The sequence below is a fragment of the Chenopodium quinoa genome, unplaced genomic scaffold, assembly GCF_001683475.1.
Source record: "Chenopodium quinoa cultivar QQ74 unplaced genomic scaffold, ASM168347v1, whole genome shotgun sequence".
In the NCBI taxonomy this organism is placed as follows: Eukaryota; Viridiplantae; Streptophyta; class Magnoliopsida; order Caryophyllales; family Amaranthaceae; genus Chenopodium; species Chenopodium quinoa.
This window is the reverse complement of record NW_018744874.1, coordinates 1,017,982-1,032,768: the sequence shown is the minus strand read 5'-3', so window position 1 is coordinate 1,032,768 and position 14,787 is coordinate 1,017,982. Positions and strand designations below refer to the sequence as shown.

Below are 14,787 nucleotides of genomic sequence, written 5' to 3'. Positions count from 1 at the left end.
AACATGTGAACTAAATTGAAAGTGGAATAATAATACAAAGTATTTTTGCTTCAAAAAAAAAAAAATACAAAGTATTTTAAAAGTAAACTAACCTTTAAAAAGAGGAAGCCACTAGTTAATTAAAAAGATTGCTCTTTTAGTTATATTATAAATAAAAATTACTCCCTACATCATGATTAATATTAGTATCATACGAAGTATAATTTTAAACTATTTTATGATGTATTCTTTATTCTTTATAATTAATGACTTATGAGAGATTAGGATAATGTAGCAACGATAGAGGCGTAATAAAAAGGAAGACATCGTACACAATAGAGGTTTATATTTAAAACCATCAGTATTATTTTGCGTCCTATTACTTTAGTAACTAGTGTAACTATTTCAGCTCAGAAGTATTCGAGTCCTTAGAAAAACCCAAGTCTTCAAATAACAATAGAAACATCAGTTAGTTTCACTTTATGTACATCCAATTTCTATGGAAGAAGCTCACTTAGCAACTTCTACCTTCATCAGTTGGTTTACCACCAAACTTTATTAAAGCTCATTCTTTCAGATCGACACTCCGAAAAGGCTGATTATTGTCCAACACTTGTGAAGCTGTAAACATGGAGAAACCTGTTTCTCAACTTCAGATATCTTCAAAGCCAAAGGTAACACTTTTTATACCAATGCATTATTAATGCTAATTTGAAAGTTCTTGCTGATATAAACGGCGCAGTAACGTTTCCTCTTGCTTCAGTCTGTCACAGAACTTCTTAGAGAAATCGCGATGTTAGAGATGGAAGTACTGGAGTTGGAGAAGTATCTTGTTTCCCTGTATCAGAAAGCGCTTGATCGCCGACTAGCCTCACTGTCAAAAGACAGCAACAATGTTTTATCAGAACAAAAGGTCTGTTCTGATCGTTTTCAGATTCCTGCAGATCAACCTGTCATTAACAACATTTGCTTAGAAGAACACAATAATGAAGCTAAGGAACAAGAAGATGTGCTTGGTAGTAGCATTCACCGGAGTCACTCTTCGTTATCTCATCAATCGACAGTCTATGCAAGTCGATTATCTCCTCTAGCAGGAAAGGTTGCAGAAGCTGTGAACTCTTATCATTCCTTGCCTCTTACTATGCTAGAGGTAAATAAATGTATTTTTTTTCATGCAAAACTTCTACTAGTAACATTATCATTATAATTTTGCTACATGAATGCATATAAATCCTCAAGTTTCTGTTTAGTACTGTAATACACCTGAATGAACTCTGCAATAAAGTAATCTGAAAACAGCTGATAGTAAAGAACATGGCTTTGATCGTTTCACGGTTTCACCTGAATGAAAACCCGTATCTGAACTTACTTTTCCTTATCTGAACTTATCATATCGGCCCTTAGCTGAACTTATTTTTGCTAAAGAATTTAACTCTTGATGCTGAATTGGATAAATTATTTTATCTCATCAGCCAGAAGCTTGTGAAGTTTCAAACAATGTAGCCACCTATAACTTCAGTGATGTTAAAGAGACAGCAAATTGGCTTTCAGAGGAGATGATCAGGTGCATTTCAGCAATTTACTGTAAACTGGCAGGAAATTCTGTGATCAGCAACAATTTCTCATCACCTGCTGTATCAATTCCATCGTCGATAAGTGGATCACCACAAACTCATGAATCTAATTTGTGGAGTCCTCTTAGGATAAAATCTTTTCAGGACTTACATTCAGATGCACCTTACCAAGCAGGAGGACATTTCGAGTTTAGTGGACCTTACTGTCAAATGGTTGAGGTCCTTCAGATTCATAGGGACAGTACTAAATTCAGAGATATTGAGCCCATGCTTCATAAATATAGGTAATTCTATCATCGACTCATTACTCATCGTATTAAATGTTTGTTTCAGTTTTTGATCTTGCAGTGAGGTTCATTTTTTGTCTGCAGGTTACTTGTTAACAAATTGGATGGAGTAAAACCAAGCAAATTGAACCACAAAGAGAAGTTGGCATTTTGGATTAATGTGCACAATGCTCTTGTGATGCATGTAAGAATGCTATTACCAATAACAAATTTGAGCATTGTATCAACTTCTCTTACAAGCTTTGCTGTATAACGCTGAAGTCTTTTTATTGGTGACGCGAAATACAGGCATTTCTGGAGTATGGAGTGCCACAAAACAAGCTTAAACGAGTGTCCTTGATATTAAAGGTTCAGAATTTACTCATTGTTTAATTCATCTCCAAAAAATACTCGCTTTGTCCCAGAGTTAAGTTTATACTGCATTATAAAGCAGAGATTATAGCAGGAAGAGGTGGAGAATAAAAAGTGGATGGGTGGGATTTTACCCACGAGTCACAAGTTAAAAAAAAAATGCAGGGAAAACCATCCAAATTGAATATGTTAAAACTTAGTTTTTGGGACGGAGGGAGTATGGTGTATATGTTTTGAAATCGTTGTTTATAAGCTGCTCGTGTTACACAGGCTGCATATAGTATTGGGAGTCATACTATCAGTGTGAGCATGATACAGGACTACATTCTTGGGAACCAATTGCCTCACCCGGGACAAGTATATCTTCTTTAACTTTTAAGTAATTATAATTACTTTTAAATCTTTTATGTCATGAAACAATTTGAATGTGTATGTATCCATCTTCTTGCAGTGGTTTCATAAACTACTCCATCTTAAGAAAAAATTCAGGACTGGAGACAGAAGAAGAATGTTCGCGATTGATCACTGTGAACCTCTATGTTACTTTTCCCTTTGCTGTGGAAGCCATTCCGATCCACAAGTAATAACCTTACAACAAAACATCACTGTTTATTTGAAGGTCTTACTGAAAGTTTTATACATTATGTGTAACAATCTTGTGCTTTATGTGTGTACATAGATTCGTATATACACGCCTCAGAGAGTGTTCCAAGACCTGATTGCTGCAAGAGACCAGTACATCTTAAGCAATTATCGAGTTCATAAAGAACAGAACAAGATACTACTGCCAAAGATTGTAGAGAGTTATGCCAAAGAATCCAGCTTACACCCACCTGAATTCATGAAGATTCTGGAGCAGATTCTTCCTGCAGATCTTCAGAGAAACAGGACTACTTCTAGTTACAACTTTCGACATAAGAAAGGATGGAAAGGCATTGAATGGATTCCCCACGACTTTTCCTTCCGCTATCAGTTCCCCAAGGATCTCTTGCAGTGATCATACACCCACTTATGAGCTGAAAAAACTGAGTAGATGGTTGATACACAAACATAGCGCGAAAGAGGTGCTGATCAAACTGGCTCAAGGTCTTGTTATGTCTATTGGTGTCGCGAGGATGTCACTCAATTATGCATGAACAAGACAACAAAGTTGATAATGTTTCAATGTAATTGGACTTGAGCTTATTTGATCATTATTATCTTGATGAAATTGCTTAGTTTGTGGTTCAAGTTGAACCTCTAAATATGAGAAGATAAGCTAAGGGAATGGAATTTGGCTTTTGCTTGGTTGCATTTTTGGCATGTGTGATTTGGTCGGTCTCCTATATAGTGGTAAAGTATTACTCAAGAAAGATTAGTTTTGTCAATTTCTTGGAGAATTGTTGCTTAATATATTTTTGATAATGAAATATTGGGGAAAAAAAAATGATGCAGAAGAACATATTTTACAGGTGATATAAGCCAACATGAGCATTTTGCTATTAATAGTCACACAAATTTGCATTTTCTAGTTGATGAATATCAAATAAATAAATTGAGAATATTGAGGCTAAAATCCTAAACAATGGAAGTAAACCTAAGCTAGTTAGGAGGGAAGGGTAAGGGGAAGGGATTCCTACCCTCAAAGTATCTCTTGTAGGAATTGAACATTTAGACTCTAACCTTAGTGTAATCTTTTCCACTAAACCAAGTTTAATTTGATTTAAGGTCTGTTCTCTTCTGATTATTTTCAGTTTAGTTAAGTTAAGTTCTTAATTTCCTTCACTCATGAAATATCCAGTTCAATTTAGTTCATTTCAACTCCAATAAGTTGAGATAAGTTAAGTTAAGTTCAGTTAGCTCAATTCAGTCAATCACAACATAACCTTAGAATATACCATAAGTATTAGTACATGAATTAATTTCCTAAAACGAATAGATTATGGGTAGTTTGTGATAAGCTAATAAGGTTAACTAGCTTTAAAAGGGTGAATTTTTACTCTAAACAAGATTTAAATAAATTAAGACACTTCTTTAAAAGGCATTAATACCAGCATAAAGCCATATCTATGTTGATTTTTTATTTTTTTATTTTATTTTTTTGGGAATATATCTAAAATTGGAATTTAATTCTCGTCTAAATCATTTTCTTTATTTCTCTTAATCACGGTGCTAAATATCTTTCCCAAAAAAAATAAAATAAAATAAAACCCTAAATTCCAAAACTCTACCCCCGCAATAGAGCATTTTTGGCGGTTTACTTGTTTTCAGTGAAGTGGAGAGAGAACGAGAACAAGAGCCAAAAAGATGGAAATGGAAGAAGAGAGGATAGGAATGGTGTTAGTTCGAGCATCTGAATTACGCTCCAAAATCGCAAATTGCATTCGTAAATCAACAAACCCACTTCAATCTCACCTTGAAGCTTCTCAAAACAATGGCGATTCTTCTTCTTCTGCACAAAATGGTGACGAAGCTGATGAAGAAACTGATGCCCTTTTGAACATTTGCTACTCTTTTGATGCCCTTGAGAATCAGCTAGCTTCTTTGCAAGTAATTCTATGCATCCCTTTTCTTTATTTCTGGTTTCATCTTTGATTTTTTTTCATTTGGGTTTTTAGGGTTTTGTGATCCTGTTTCTGGGTTGTTGTTAATTTGAAGAATTTGTTAATTTTGGTTGAATTTGGTGTATTATTCGAAGATTTGTTGCAGAATTTAGGAGTGTTTGCTGTTTATAACAATATTTTGGGATTTTCAGAAATTGGTGGTATGCTATTTTGCCAATTTTGCTAGGAGATTACGAGTAATTCTATTTGTTTTTAATTATTTATTAGGGGAAAAGAAATGGTAATTGTAACACATTTTGTTTAGTAACTGATTAAGTAATCATATGGCTAATGTTTGTACCCATTATGTATTTGTGTACTCTTTATCTTACCAGTATAGTGTGCTTTGATAAGGTGCTTATTGGAGCAAAGTTGCTTACTTGCTTCATTTTCGATTCGCGGTTAGCTGGTCCCGTAATCCTAAATCTATACCTTTATGAATAAGAACTATCCTTTCAGTGATTTGTAAAAGGTTGGAATTGGGTGCCTTGATTTAATTTTTCATCTTGAAATGAAGCTTATCTTTTGCATGAGTTGAACTACCCAATTGTGGAAGGATTGGTCTAGTTCATGTATAGCTGGTATGCGAAATTACCCAACCTAAAACTAAGAAAGAACAAAGAATTGTGTTTCGCTGCTGTGCAGCCTCAATCATTTACTAGGGAGACATCGGAGGGTTCTTCACTTCTGCTATTTAGTCATTGAAATGTGACATGTAAGATGGTCAGGGAAGCCGGAAGCTGGTGTCTTTATGAGTCAATTAGAAGAAGAAAAAAGTCTGTGAATCTAGTTTACAATTCTTTCATATGGTGTAAGCATCGCCCTGTGACGGGGTTGTGGAAGGCAGTGGTAATACCACTGCATCATGTTTGGTTCATAAAAATTTAGTGTACTTTGGCTTGTAGAATGAAGATATGTAAGGCGGAGTAGTCAGGGGAAGTAAATAATATGATTTAATGCTTGTCCAATTACTGATTTTGCATAAAGCTTGTAGTGTGTAGCTAAGAGGGGGAGTAAATAATATGATATAATGCTTGTCCAATTACTGATTTTGCGTAAAGATTAGTGTGTAGCTAAGAGGTGTTCAATTTAGGACATGTCTATCAGATGGTGGCTTGCTGTGATGTGTATTAACTGTTACATGTTTTGGATCAGTCTTTACGACAACAGCAGCAATACGAAAGAGAAGCTGTGATTGGAGAAATTGAGTACAGCCGTAAGATGTTGCTTAAGAAGCTCAGTGAGTATAAAGGGGAGCACTCTGATGTGATACAAGAGGCAGAAGCTTTTGCAAGTATGAAGGTGGAGCACGACAATGAACTGCTACTTCCTCCATATCAAACCCATTCTCCCAATTCTTTGGTGCTAGACAAGAATTATCCCTCACGTGCTCCATATTCACGTAAGCTTGCACAAAATGGTCTTAATGGGGGCAACGAGTCAAAGGAAAGCCAAACTCAAAGTAAACCCAGCAAGCTATGGGGAGGATTTAGATTTCTTGTTCATTCCACTGCCAAGACCATGCTTACCCTTGTTGGCGTTATCTCTCTGCTTAGCTTGGCTGGTTTTGAACCTAAGCTTCAGAAAAAAGGTACCAAATTAAATGTCCTGTCATTGTTTCAACAACCCAATGACCAAGGCAGGGCACTTGGTGCACGTTGCCCCCCTGGTAAAACAGCGGTGATGGAGGATGGCGAAATCCGTTGCATTGTGAAGGAGAGAGTTGAAATTCCATTTGATCATGTTGCCGATAATCCTGATGTGCATTATGGTTGCGGTTAATAACTGCCTATGTTGTCAACTTTTTTGTATATCCTGCCATCATGACAAGTAAAGTTGATTTCTTTTCCTTCAAATTTTGAAATGAGATTGTTTATTTCTCCATTGTTAATTTAGTTTGCTTTCTTACTGGCTGATCTCCATATTGTGGAGAAAAATGAAGCCAAAATCAGATATAGGAAGGCTCATCTTCAATAATATTTGTACATTGCTAAGTGACCTGATTTTCTAGGACTTTTTCTGGGCAATCTAGGGGCATGGACAGCTTAATATGCACTTACAAAGCTAGAGCTTAGAGATATATTTGTCCAACATATTTTTCTCAATTTGTTTAAGTTCGGGTTTTGTTTCAAGTTGAATTGGATCTTGATAGAGCAAGTAGGAAATGTTGCCAATGACCTAATCTGAGAACCATCAGAGGCAAGATATTTTCGGGTCTAGCCAGAGTCAGTACTCTGCCCATGACCTGAGAGCCATCGGAGGCAAGATTTTTTTTAATTTTTTTTTTTTTCACATTTTTCAAGTTGTCACTATGCAGGCATGGCTAGTTGGCTGCCATCAGCTTGTAAATGGCCCATCGTAGTTAGGTTGGGCAAAGCTTGATTGGTAGTTTTCTATGGCACATTGATGACCCAAAAATTATAAATTCGAGATCTTTTACTAATGACTTGGGAGTCTTGGACATTCTTAAAATCTTTGCAAATTTTTATTTCTTGTACAAATATTCTCATTTTTTATTACTTTCCAATTGAAATATGAACATTTACGAAATAACAAAGTAATAATTAAGTTTTCATTGATAATATATTACCAAAACATAGTGATTAACAAACAGCTACCCCTAAAACATGGTAAAACAGTTTTTGGGAACTTTAGCAAGACCCAAAACCTTGCAAAATATTGTTTTAGGCTAAGGTTTAACAAGACCTAAAACTAGTAAAAAGGTTGTTTTAGGCTACGTTTACAAAAGTCGACTGATGATAATCTCATCTACAGAACTTTTCTTACTTTGACTCGACCCATTTCTGCCATCTCCGAGCCTGCCTTCTTCTTGGTTCCTTTGGCTGCATTACATGCGTTATCCTTGGTTGTTTGGGCTGCTTCAGATGCCTTGTCCTTGGTTGCTTGGGCTGCGTTATATGCATCATCCTCAGTTGCTTGGGCTGCATTAAACGCATCATCTTCAGTCACTTGGGCTGCATAAAACGCGTCATCATCAGTAGCTAGGGCTGCACAGAACGCATCATCCTTGGTTGCTTGGGCTGCATCAAACGCGTCATCCTTGGTTACTTGGGCTGCATCAAACGCATCATCCTTGCCTTTCTGCGCTACATCAAATGCCGCATCATTGGCTGCTTGGACAGCGACTTTGGTTGCTTGGGAAGCAACAAACGCGTCATCCTTGCCTTTTTGAGCTACCTCAGATGCTGCATCCTTGGCTGCTTGGACTGCGACCTTGGTTGCTTGGGCTGCATCTGTTGTGCGACAGCGGAAGCAAAGGTCGAAAACAAACAAGAAAACAATAAAGAAATTCAATGCAAACAATAAGAACAACACCAAGAATTTACGTGGTTCACTATCGATGTGATAGCTACGTCCACGGGCACCGAGATCGAATGATTTCACTATAAACTGCAAAGATTACAAAGATGATTCTTGTATTTCTCAAGAACGGCTCTCCCTCTCTCTCTCTTAACCCTTATACTAATATTAGGGAGGTTTTATATTAATCCCTAAAATAAAAGATACTTGGGCAAAAAGATAACATAAAAGATAACTTTAAATCGTAAAATCCGCGTCTCCGCATTTTTCCTTCTCCGCCCGGTCAGACCGAGCAAGGTCTGCCCGATCGGGCGCGAGAAGAAAACTCCATACGAATGCTTCAACGTATCCAACCCCCACCGCCCGGTCAGACCGGGCAAGGTCTGCCCGATCGGGCGAAGGCTCGCCCGGTCGGGCGAAGGCTCGCCCGGTCGGGCGCGAGAGCAGCTTCTTCAACGAATTTGCCAGGCACCTCTTCTTCTTCCGCCCGGTCAGACCGGGCAATGTCCGCCCGATCGGGCGGACAAAGCTACGAAGTACGAGTCACCTAATATACTTATCAACAATCTCCACCTTGACGAGAACTCGTAGTCAGCAAACGACCCCATCAAGACATAGTGAAAAAACATCTCAAGCCAAACCCGATGCAGGACTCATGCATAAGCCATACATCCCGATAAGTCTTCAACCAAGACCCATCACATACTCGTCTCCAAGTATAACAACTCATAATGCTCCACCTGCATCACAAGCCCCGGGCAAGCTCCACCTTAAGGCCAACACACCTACACCAGGAGCTCCCCAACTTCGCCCCTCAGGGCCTACTACATCACGTAGTAATCAATATTTAGCAAGTCTAAGCAATGTTTAAACTTGCTAAACGGAACAGGCTTAGTGAAGAAATCAGCCGGGTTGTCAGCAGTCCCAATCTTCTTCACCTTAATCCTCTTGTCAGTACGCAAGAAATGATACCTGACATCAATGTGCTTCGTCCGATCATGGTGTACTTGATCTTTAGCTAAGCAAATCGCACTTAGACTATCACAATACACTGTAGCAAAATCCTGTGCAATACCCAGTTCACCTACTAGGCCTTTGAGCCAAATAGACTCCTTAGCTGCAGAAGTTAAAGCCATATACTCAGCTTCAGTAGTTGACAACGTAACTGATGACTGCAATGTAGACTTCCAACTAACCACAGAACCACCCAAAGTGAACACATAACCAGTCACAGACCTCCTGGTATCCACATCAGCTGCATAATCAGAATCACTGTACCCAGTGACCAAGCATTCCCTACCATTCCCGTACACAAGACCAATATCAGTTGTCCCTCTCAGGTAGCGAAAAATCCTTTTCACCCCTTGCCAGTGTTCCCTCCCAGGTCGAGCCATAAACCTGCTTACAACACTAACAGCATGCGCAATATCCGGCCTAGTACAGACCATAGCATACATCAAACAACCAACCGCGTTTGCATATGGAACTCTAGACATATAAGACAACTCCTCCTCTGATTGAGGTGACATAGACAAAGACAACTTACAACTAACAGTAGTTGGCGTACTTATAGGCTTCGATTTTTCCATCCCAAAACGAGACAAAATCTTTTCAATGTAGCTTTTCTGAGTCAAGAAAAGCTTACCTGTAGCCCGATCCCTGTAGATCTCCATACCCAAAATCTTCCTAGCTGCACCCAAGTCTTTCATGTCAAACTCCGAGTTAAGCATCTCCTTTAATCTAGCAATATCAGATTTATTCTTTGTGGCAACCAACATGTCATCAACATATAACAAAAGATAAATCATGGAACCATTATCCAGCTTACTATGATACACACAGCAATCATATGAATTCCTGTCAAAACCTTGTGAAACCATAAAAGAATCAAACCTTTTGTACCACTGTCGGGGGGATTGCTTAAGTCCATACAATGACTTTAGCAATCTGCAGGCATAGTGTTCCTTTCCAGGAGCTTCGAATCCTTCGGGCTGCTTCATCAGAATCTCCTCCTCCAAATCGCCATGAAGGAAAGCCGTTTTAACATCCAACTGCTCCAGCTCAAGATCAAAATGTGCTACAATTGACAATAACACACGGATAGAAGTATGTCGAACCACAGGTGAGAATATCTCAACAAAATCAACCCCTTCTACCTGACTGAACCCCTTAGCAACTAGCCTAGCCTTAAAACGTATTTGCTCAGTTTCCGACAACCCTTCTTTCTTCTTGTAAATCCATTTACAACCCACAAGCTTCCTCCCTTCCGGTACCTTTACCAGTTCCCACACTCTGTTCTTGTAAAGGGACTGCATCTCTTCACCCATTGCGGCAAGCCATTGCGCAGACTCACTACAACTAATTGCTTGTTTATATGTGGCAGGTTCAAATGACTCTACATCATCAGCTACACTCAATGCATAACCTGTCATCGCATCAACACAGCAATTTCTTCCCTCCATCTCTTCAATCAATCTAACAGGCTTCTTGATAACTCGTTTAGGCATCTCAAGAATGGTGTCAGGTTGACTAGATGACCCCTGATTAGATTGCTCCACCTCATCCCCAGAGTTAGAATGAGTAGGAGTAATCTCAGGTTCAGGAGTACCCGGCACTGGAACATCAGCATCATCATCAATATATTGTACCCGAGGTAAATCAGCAATGGTAGACTGATGTACCTCAAGTACCCCATCTGTCTGTAATAAATTGTCTCCTTCCCTTCTCAAATCTGAAATCTCTGCATTTTTAATTGAATACATGGTGTTTTCATCGAAAGTAACATCCCTACTAAGAATGACCCGACCCTCCGAAGGTGAAAAAATTCTAAACCCCTTCACACCATCCCCGTACCCAACAAAACACCCCTTCTTGGCTCGTGGATCCAGCTTACCCTCAATAACATGATAATAAGCAACACAACCAAAAATCTTCAAATTCGAAAAATTAGGCAACTTACCACTCCAGATCTCAAACGGAATCTTGGAATCAATTCCAGAATGAGGACCCCTATTAATGACATAACAAGCTGTTAACACAGCTTCACTCCAGTACCTCCTCCCAAGCCCTGCATTAGAGAGCATGCATCGAACTCTCTCTAGCAGTGTCTGATTAACCCGTTCTGCTACACCGTTCTGCTGTGGTGTCTTCCTGACAGTATGATGCCGACCTATACCCTCATCTGCACAGAACTGATTAAACTCGTCTTTGCAAAACTCTAGCCCATTGTCCGTTCGTAGCTTCTTGATCTTCCTTCCTTGTCGATTTTCCACCAAAGCTTTCCATTGCTTGAAAACTTTGAAGGCCTCATCCTTTGACTTAAGCAACCTAAGCCATGTGTATCGGGACTTGTCATCAACAAATGACACAAAATAGTGGTAACCTCCCATACCTTCAACTCTAGATGGACCCCAGCAATCTGAATGGATGTAATCGAGCACTGCATCAGTAATGTGAGCACCCTTGCTGAACTTTGACCTGTGTTTCTTACCAAACACACAATGCTCACAAAATTCAAGATTGGCAACCTTGACCCCGGATAGAAGACCCCTCTTGGACAATAGCTGCATCCCCTTCTCCCCCATATGACCAAGCCTCATGTGCCAAATCTTAGTCATCTCCTGGTGAGATACAGATGCGCAAACCGCAGAACTAGGCAGTGTAACACCCTCAAAAACATAGAGGGTGTTCCTTTTGATACCCTTAAGTACCAACTCAGAACCTCTGAAAATACACAACTCCCCATCTGAAAACACACCATTGTACCCCAATTCATCCAGGGTACCCAATGAAATCAGATTCTTTCCTAAAGCAGGAACATGCCGTACATTAGTCAAAGTTAACCTCCGCCCATCAACAGTCCTCAACCTCATGGAACCAATACCTGTGACCTTACATGGAGCATTGTTACCGACTATAACCATACCCCCATTGCGAGGTTCATATGTATCAAACCAATCTCGACGTGGACACATATGGAACGAACACCCCGAATCTAGAACCCAGTTATCAGATAAATCATCAGACCTAGCAGAACTGACTAATGCTAAATCTTCCTCTGAATTATAGCTCTCATTCGGTTTCTCTTCAACTACAGCAGCCTGGGACTTGTTTTTCCTCACCGGACAATTATTCCTAAAGTGACCCGGTTCTTTACAGTAATAACATGTTTTAGTAGTAGTTTTACTAGATCCATCCTTGCCGTTTCCAGCACCCGACCCAGCATTGTTCCCCTTGTTAAACCCCTTATTCTTTTTAGACTTTCCGGACTTAACAAATAACCCACTACCATTATCCCCATTATCACTCGTAGCTTTCATTCTGAGTTCCCTAGTATGAAGTGCTGCCTTCACTTCTTCTAAGGTTATAGAATCCTTACCAACAACAAAAGACTCTACAAAATTCTCAAAGCTAGACGGTAGAGATACAAGTAAAATCAACGCAGCATCCTCATCATCAATTTTAACATCTAAATTACGTAAATCAAGCAAAATAGAGTTAAGTTTTTCTAGATGTTCCCGTAAGGAAGTACCTGACTGCATCCGGAGGCTAAACAACCGCTGTTTCAGTAATAATTTGTTGGTCAACGACTTAGTCATATACAATGACTCCAGCTTCAGCCACAATCCAGCCGCCGTTTCCTGATCAGCAACCTCCGTGATGATTTGATCATCAAGACTAAGTAATATGGTAGAGTGTGCCTTCTCTTCCATAACTTCTAACTGCGAGTCAGTCGGTCCGTCTCCTGACTCCGAAGTAGTACTCTTTGGAGCCAACGGACGCCATATCTGCTGTTGTTTTAACAGAGCCTTCATCTTAATTTGCCATAGCCCGAAACTATTTTTCCCGGTAAACTTCTCAATTCTTATTGTTGAATCTCCTGCCATTGTTATCTTCAAGAAACTCTCCAAGGATTGAACCTGAGCTCTTGATACCAATTGTTGTGCGACAGCGGAAGCAAAGGTCGAAAACAAACAAGAAAACAATAAAGAAATTCAATGCAAACAATAAGAACAACACCAAGAATTTACGTGGTTCACTATCGATGTGATAGCTACGTCCACGGGCACCGAGATCGAATGATTTCACTATAAACTGCAAAGATTACAAAGATGATTCTTGTATTTCTCAAGAACGGCTCTCCCTCTCTCTCTCTTAACCCTTATACTAATATTAGGGAGGTTTTATATTAATCCCTAAAATAAAAGATACTTGGGCAAAAAGATAACATAAAAGATAACTTTAAATCGTAAAATCCGCGTCTCCGCATTTTTCCTTCTCCGCCCGGTCAGACCGGGCAAGGTCTGCCCGATCGGGCGCGAGAAGAAAACTCCATACGAATGCTTCAACGTATCCAACCCCCACCGCCCGGTCAGACCGGGCAAGGTCTGCCCGATCGGGCGAAGGCTCGCCCGGTCGGGCGAAGGCTCGCCCGGTCGGGCGCGAGAGCAGCTTCTTCAACGAATTTGCCAGGCACCTCTTCTTCTTCCGCCCGGTCAGACCGGGCAATGTCCGCCCGATCGGGCGGACAAAGCTACGAAGTACGAGTCACCTAATATACTTATCAACAGCATCAAACGCATCATCCTCGGCTGTTTGGGCTACCTCAGATGCCGCATCCTTGGCCGCTTGGACTGCATCCTTGGTTGCTTGGGCTGCATAATACGCGTCATCCATGGTTGCTTGGGCTGCCTCAGATGCGTCATCCTTGATGACTTGGGTCTTCTCCTTTTTCTTGTCCTGGGTGTGCCCTGTTCTTTTTTTTAGCTGATTAGTTTTCCCCTGCAAAACGTAGTAGTTGATTATATTACGGTAGTCCATCAAAGGAAAGGGTAAACATATGTTTATAGTTTATTATGATAAATTATTAGGTCGTATCCTTTTTTATTTGTAATTTGTAATGACCTCGTGACTACAAATTGAAAATTTTATCAACTAACAATGTTTTGTTTCAAAAGACCGACTAAGGTTAGCATAAAAATACGTCCAAGTCATACCAAAACTCTTTCCGGTCCAGATTAGTTGGTTCAAATTAATTAGTTGTGGAATATTATGTATCACATTTCCAAAAGTATTTCCTTTATAATGATAATCATACATAGTAATATCACACTATTAAATTTGATTACATCCCATTTAAGTTTATAAGATTGGAAAAGCTTAGATGATGAAACATTGTAACACAAACTTAATTTCTTCTTCTTTTTTTTTTTTTAAAGTAAATAAACATTATAAGATATTGAACAATATACTTAAGCCATTAATATCTTCTTTTTCACACAAATAAATACTAAAATAGTCCAAATTTACTTTAAAATTAATTTAACGAGATCAACAAAATTGCAAATCCAAAAATAGTTATGAATAGAGTGATTATACGAAAAAAAATAGTACAAGTGTAGCAAAATTACCTCAACATTGTAGCTTTGAACTTGAGATGCCATTTTTCAGTCTTTTGAATAACAGAAGCTTAAAAATACTGTTTTTAAACAAAGTAAAATGAAGAAATAATGATAGATGAGTTTAATTGGATTTGTGTATATCCAATACCAAGTATTTATAAAATTTGCATGCCTTCCAACAACAAAGGACGCGTGTCCAATGTGACACGTACCATAGTACGTGCCATTCAACTATAATTCGGTTCTACACTACTACATGTTCCTGCAACTACATCTACTCCTACTTTTTAGA

The 14,787-nt window shown here is 39.1% G+C and overlaps 3 protein-coding genes across 3 annotated transcripts; 2 read left to right on the top strand and 1 right to left on the bottom strand.

Moving 5' to 3' along the window:
- The first annotated feature begins 315 nt into the window (after positions 1–315).
- LOC110705034 lies at positions 316–3,558 on the top strand. Its single transcript, XM_021882854.1, has 8 exons — positions 316–653; positions 743–1,129; positions 1,452–1,837; positions 1,925–2,024; positions 2,129–2,188; positions 2,462–2,548; positions 2,643–2,771; positions 2,871–3,558. The coding sequence occupies exons 1-8, from the start codon at positions 609–611 to the stop codon at positions 3,186–3,188; spliced, it is 1,512 nt and encodes a 503-aa protein (XP_021738546.1). The 5' UTR covers positions 316–608; the 3' UTR covers positions 3,189–3,558.
- Positions 3,559–4,275: 717 nt separating this feature from the next.
- LOC110705029 (plastid division protein PDV2-like) lies at positions 4,276–6,657 on the top strand. The gene is made up of 2 exons (XM_021882848.1): positions 4,276–4,720; positions 5,929–6,657. Exons 1-2 carry the CDS (start codon positions 4,478–4,480, stop codon positions 6,553–6,555), a joined length of 870 nt encoding a protein of 289 aa, XP_021738540.1. The 5' UTR covers positions 4,276–4,477; the 3' UTR covers positions 6,556–6,657.
- Positions 6,658–6,766: 109 nt separating this feature from the next.
- Positions 6,767–14,623, bottom strand: LOC110705031 (late embryogenesis abundant protein 76-like). The gene is made up of 3 exons (XM_021882849.1): positions 14,505–14,623; positions 13,668–13,875; positions 6,767–8,027 (listed from the first exon to the last, which is right to left on the bottom strand). Exons 1-3 carry the CDS (start codon positions 14,535–14,537, stop codon positions 7,543–7,545), a joined length of 726 nt encoding a protein of 241 aa, XP_021738541.1. The 5' UTR covers positions 14,538–14,623; the 3' UTR covers positions 6,767–7,542.
- Positions 14,624–14,787: the final 164 nt, after the last annotated feature.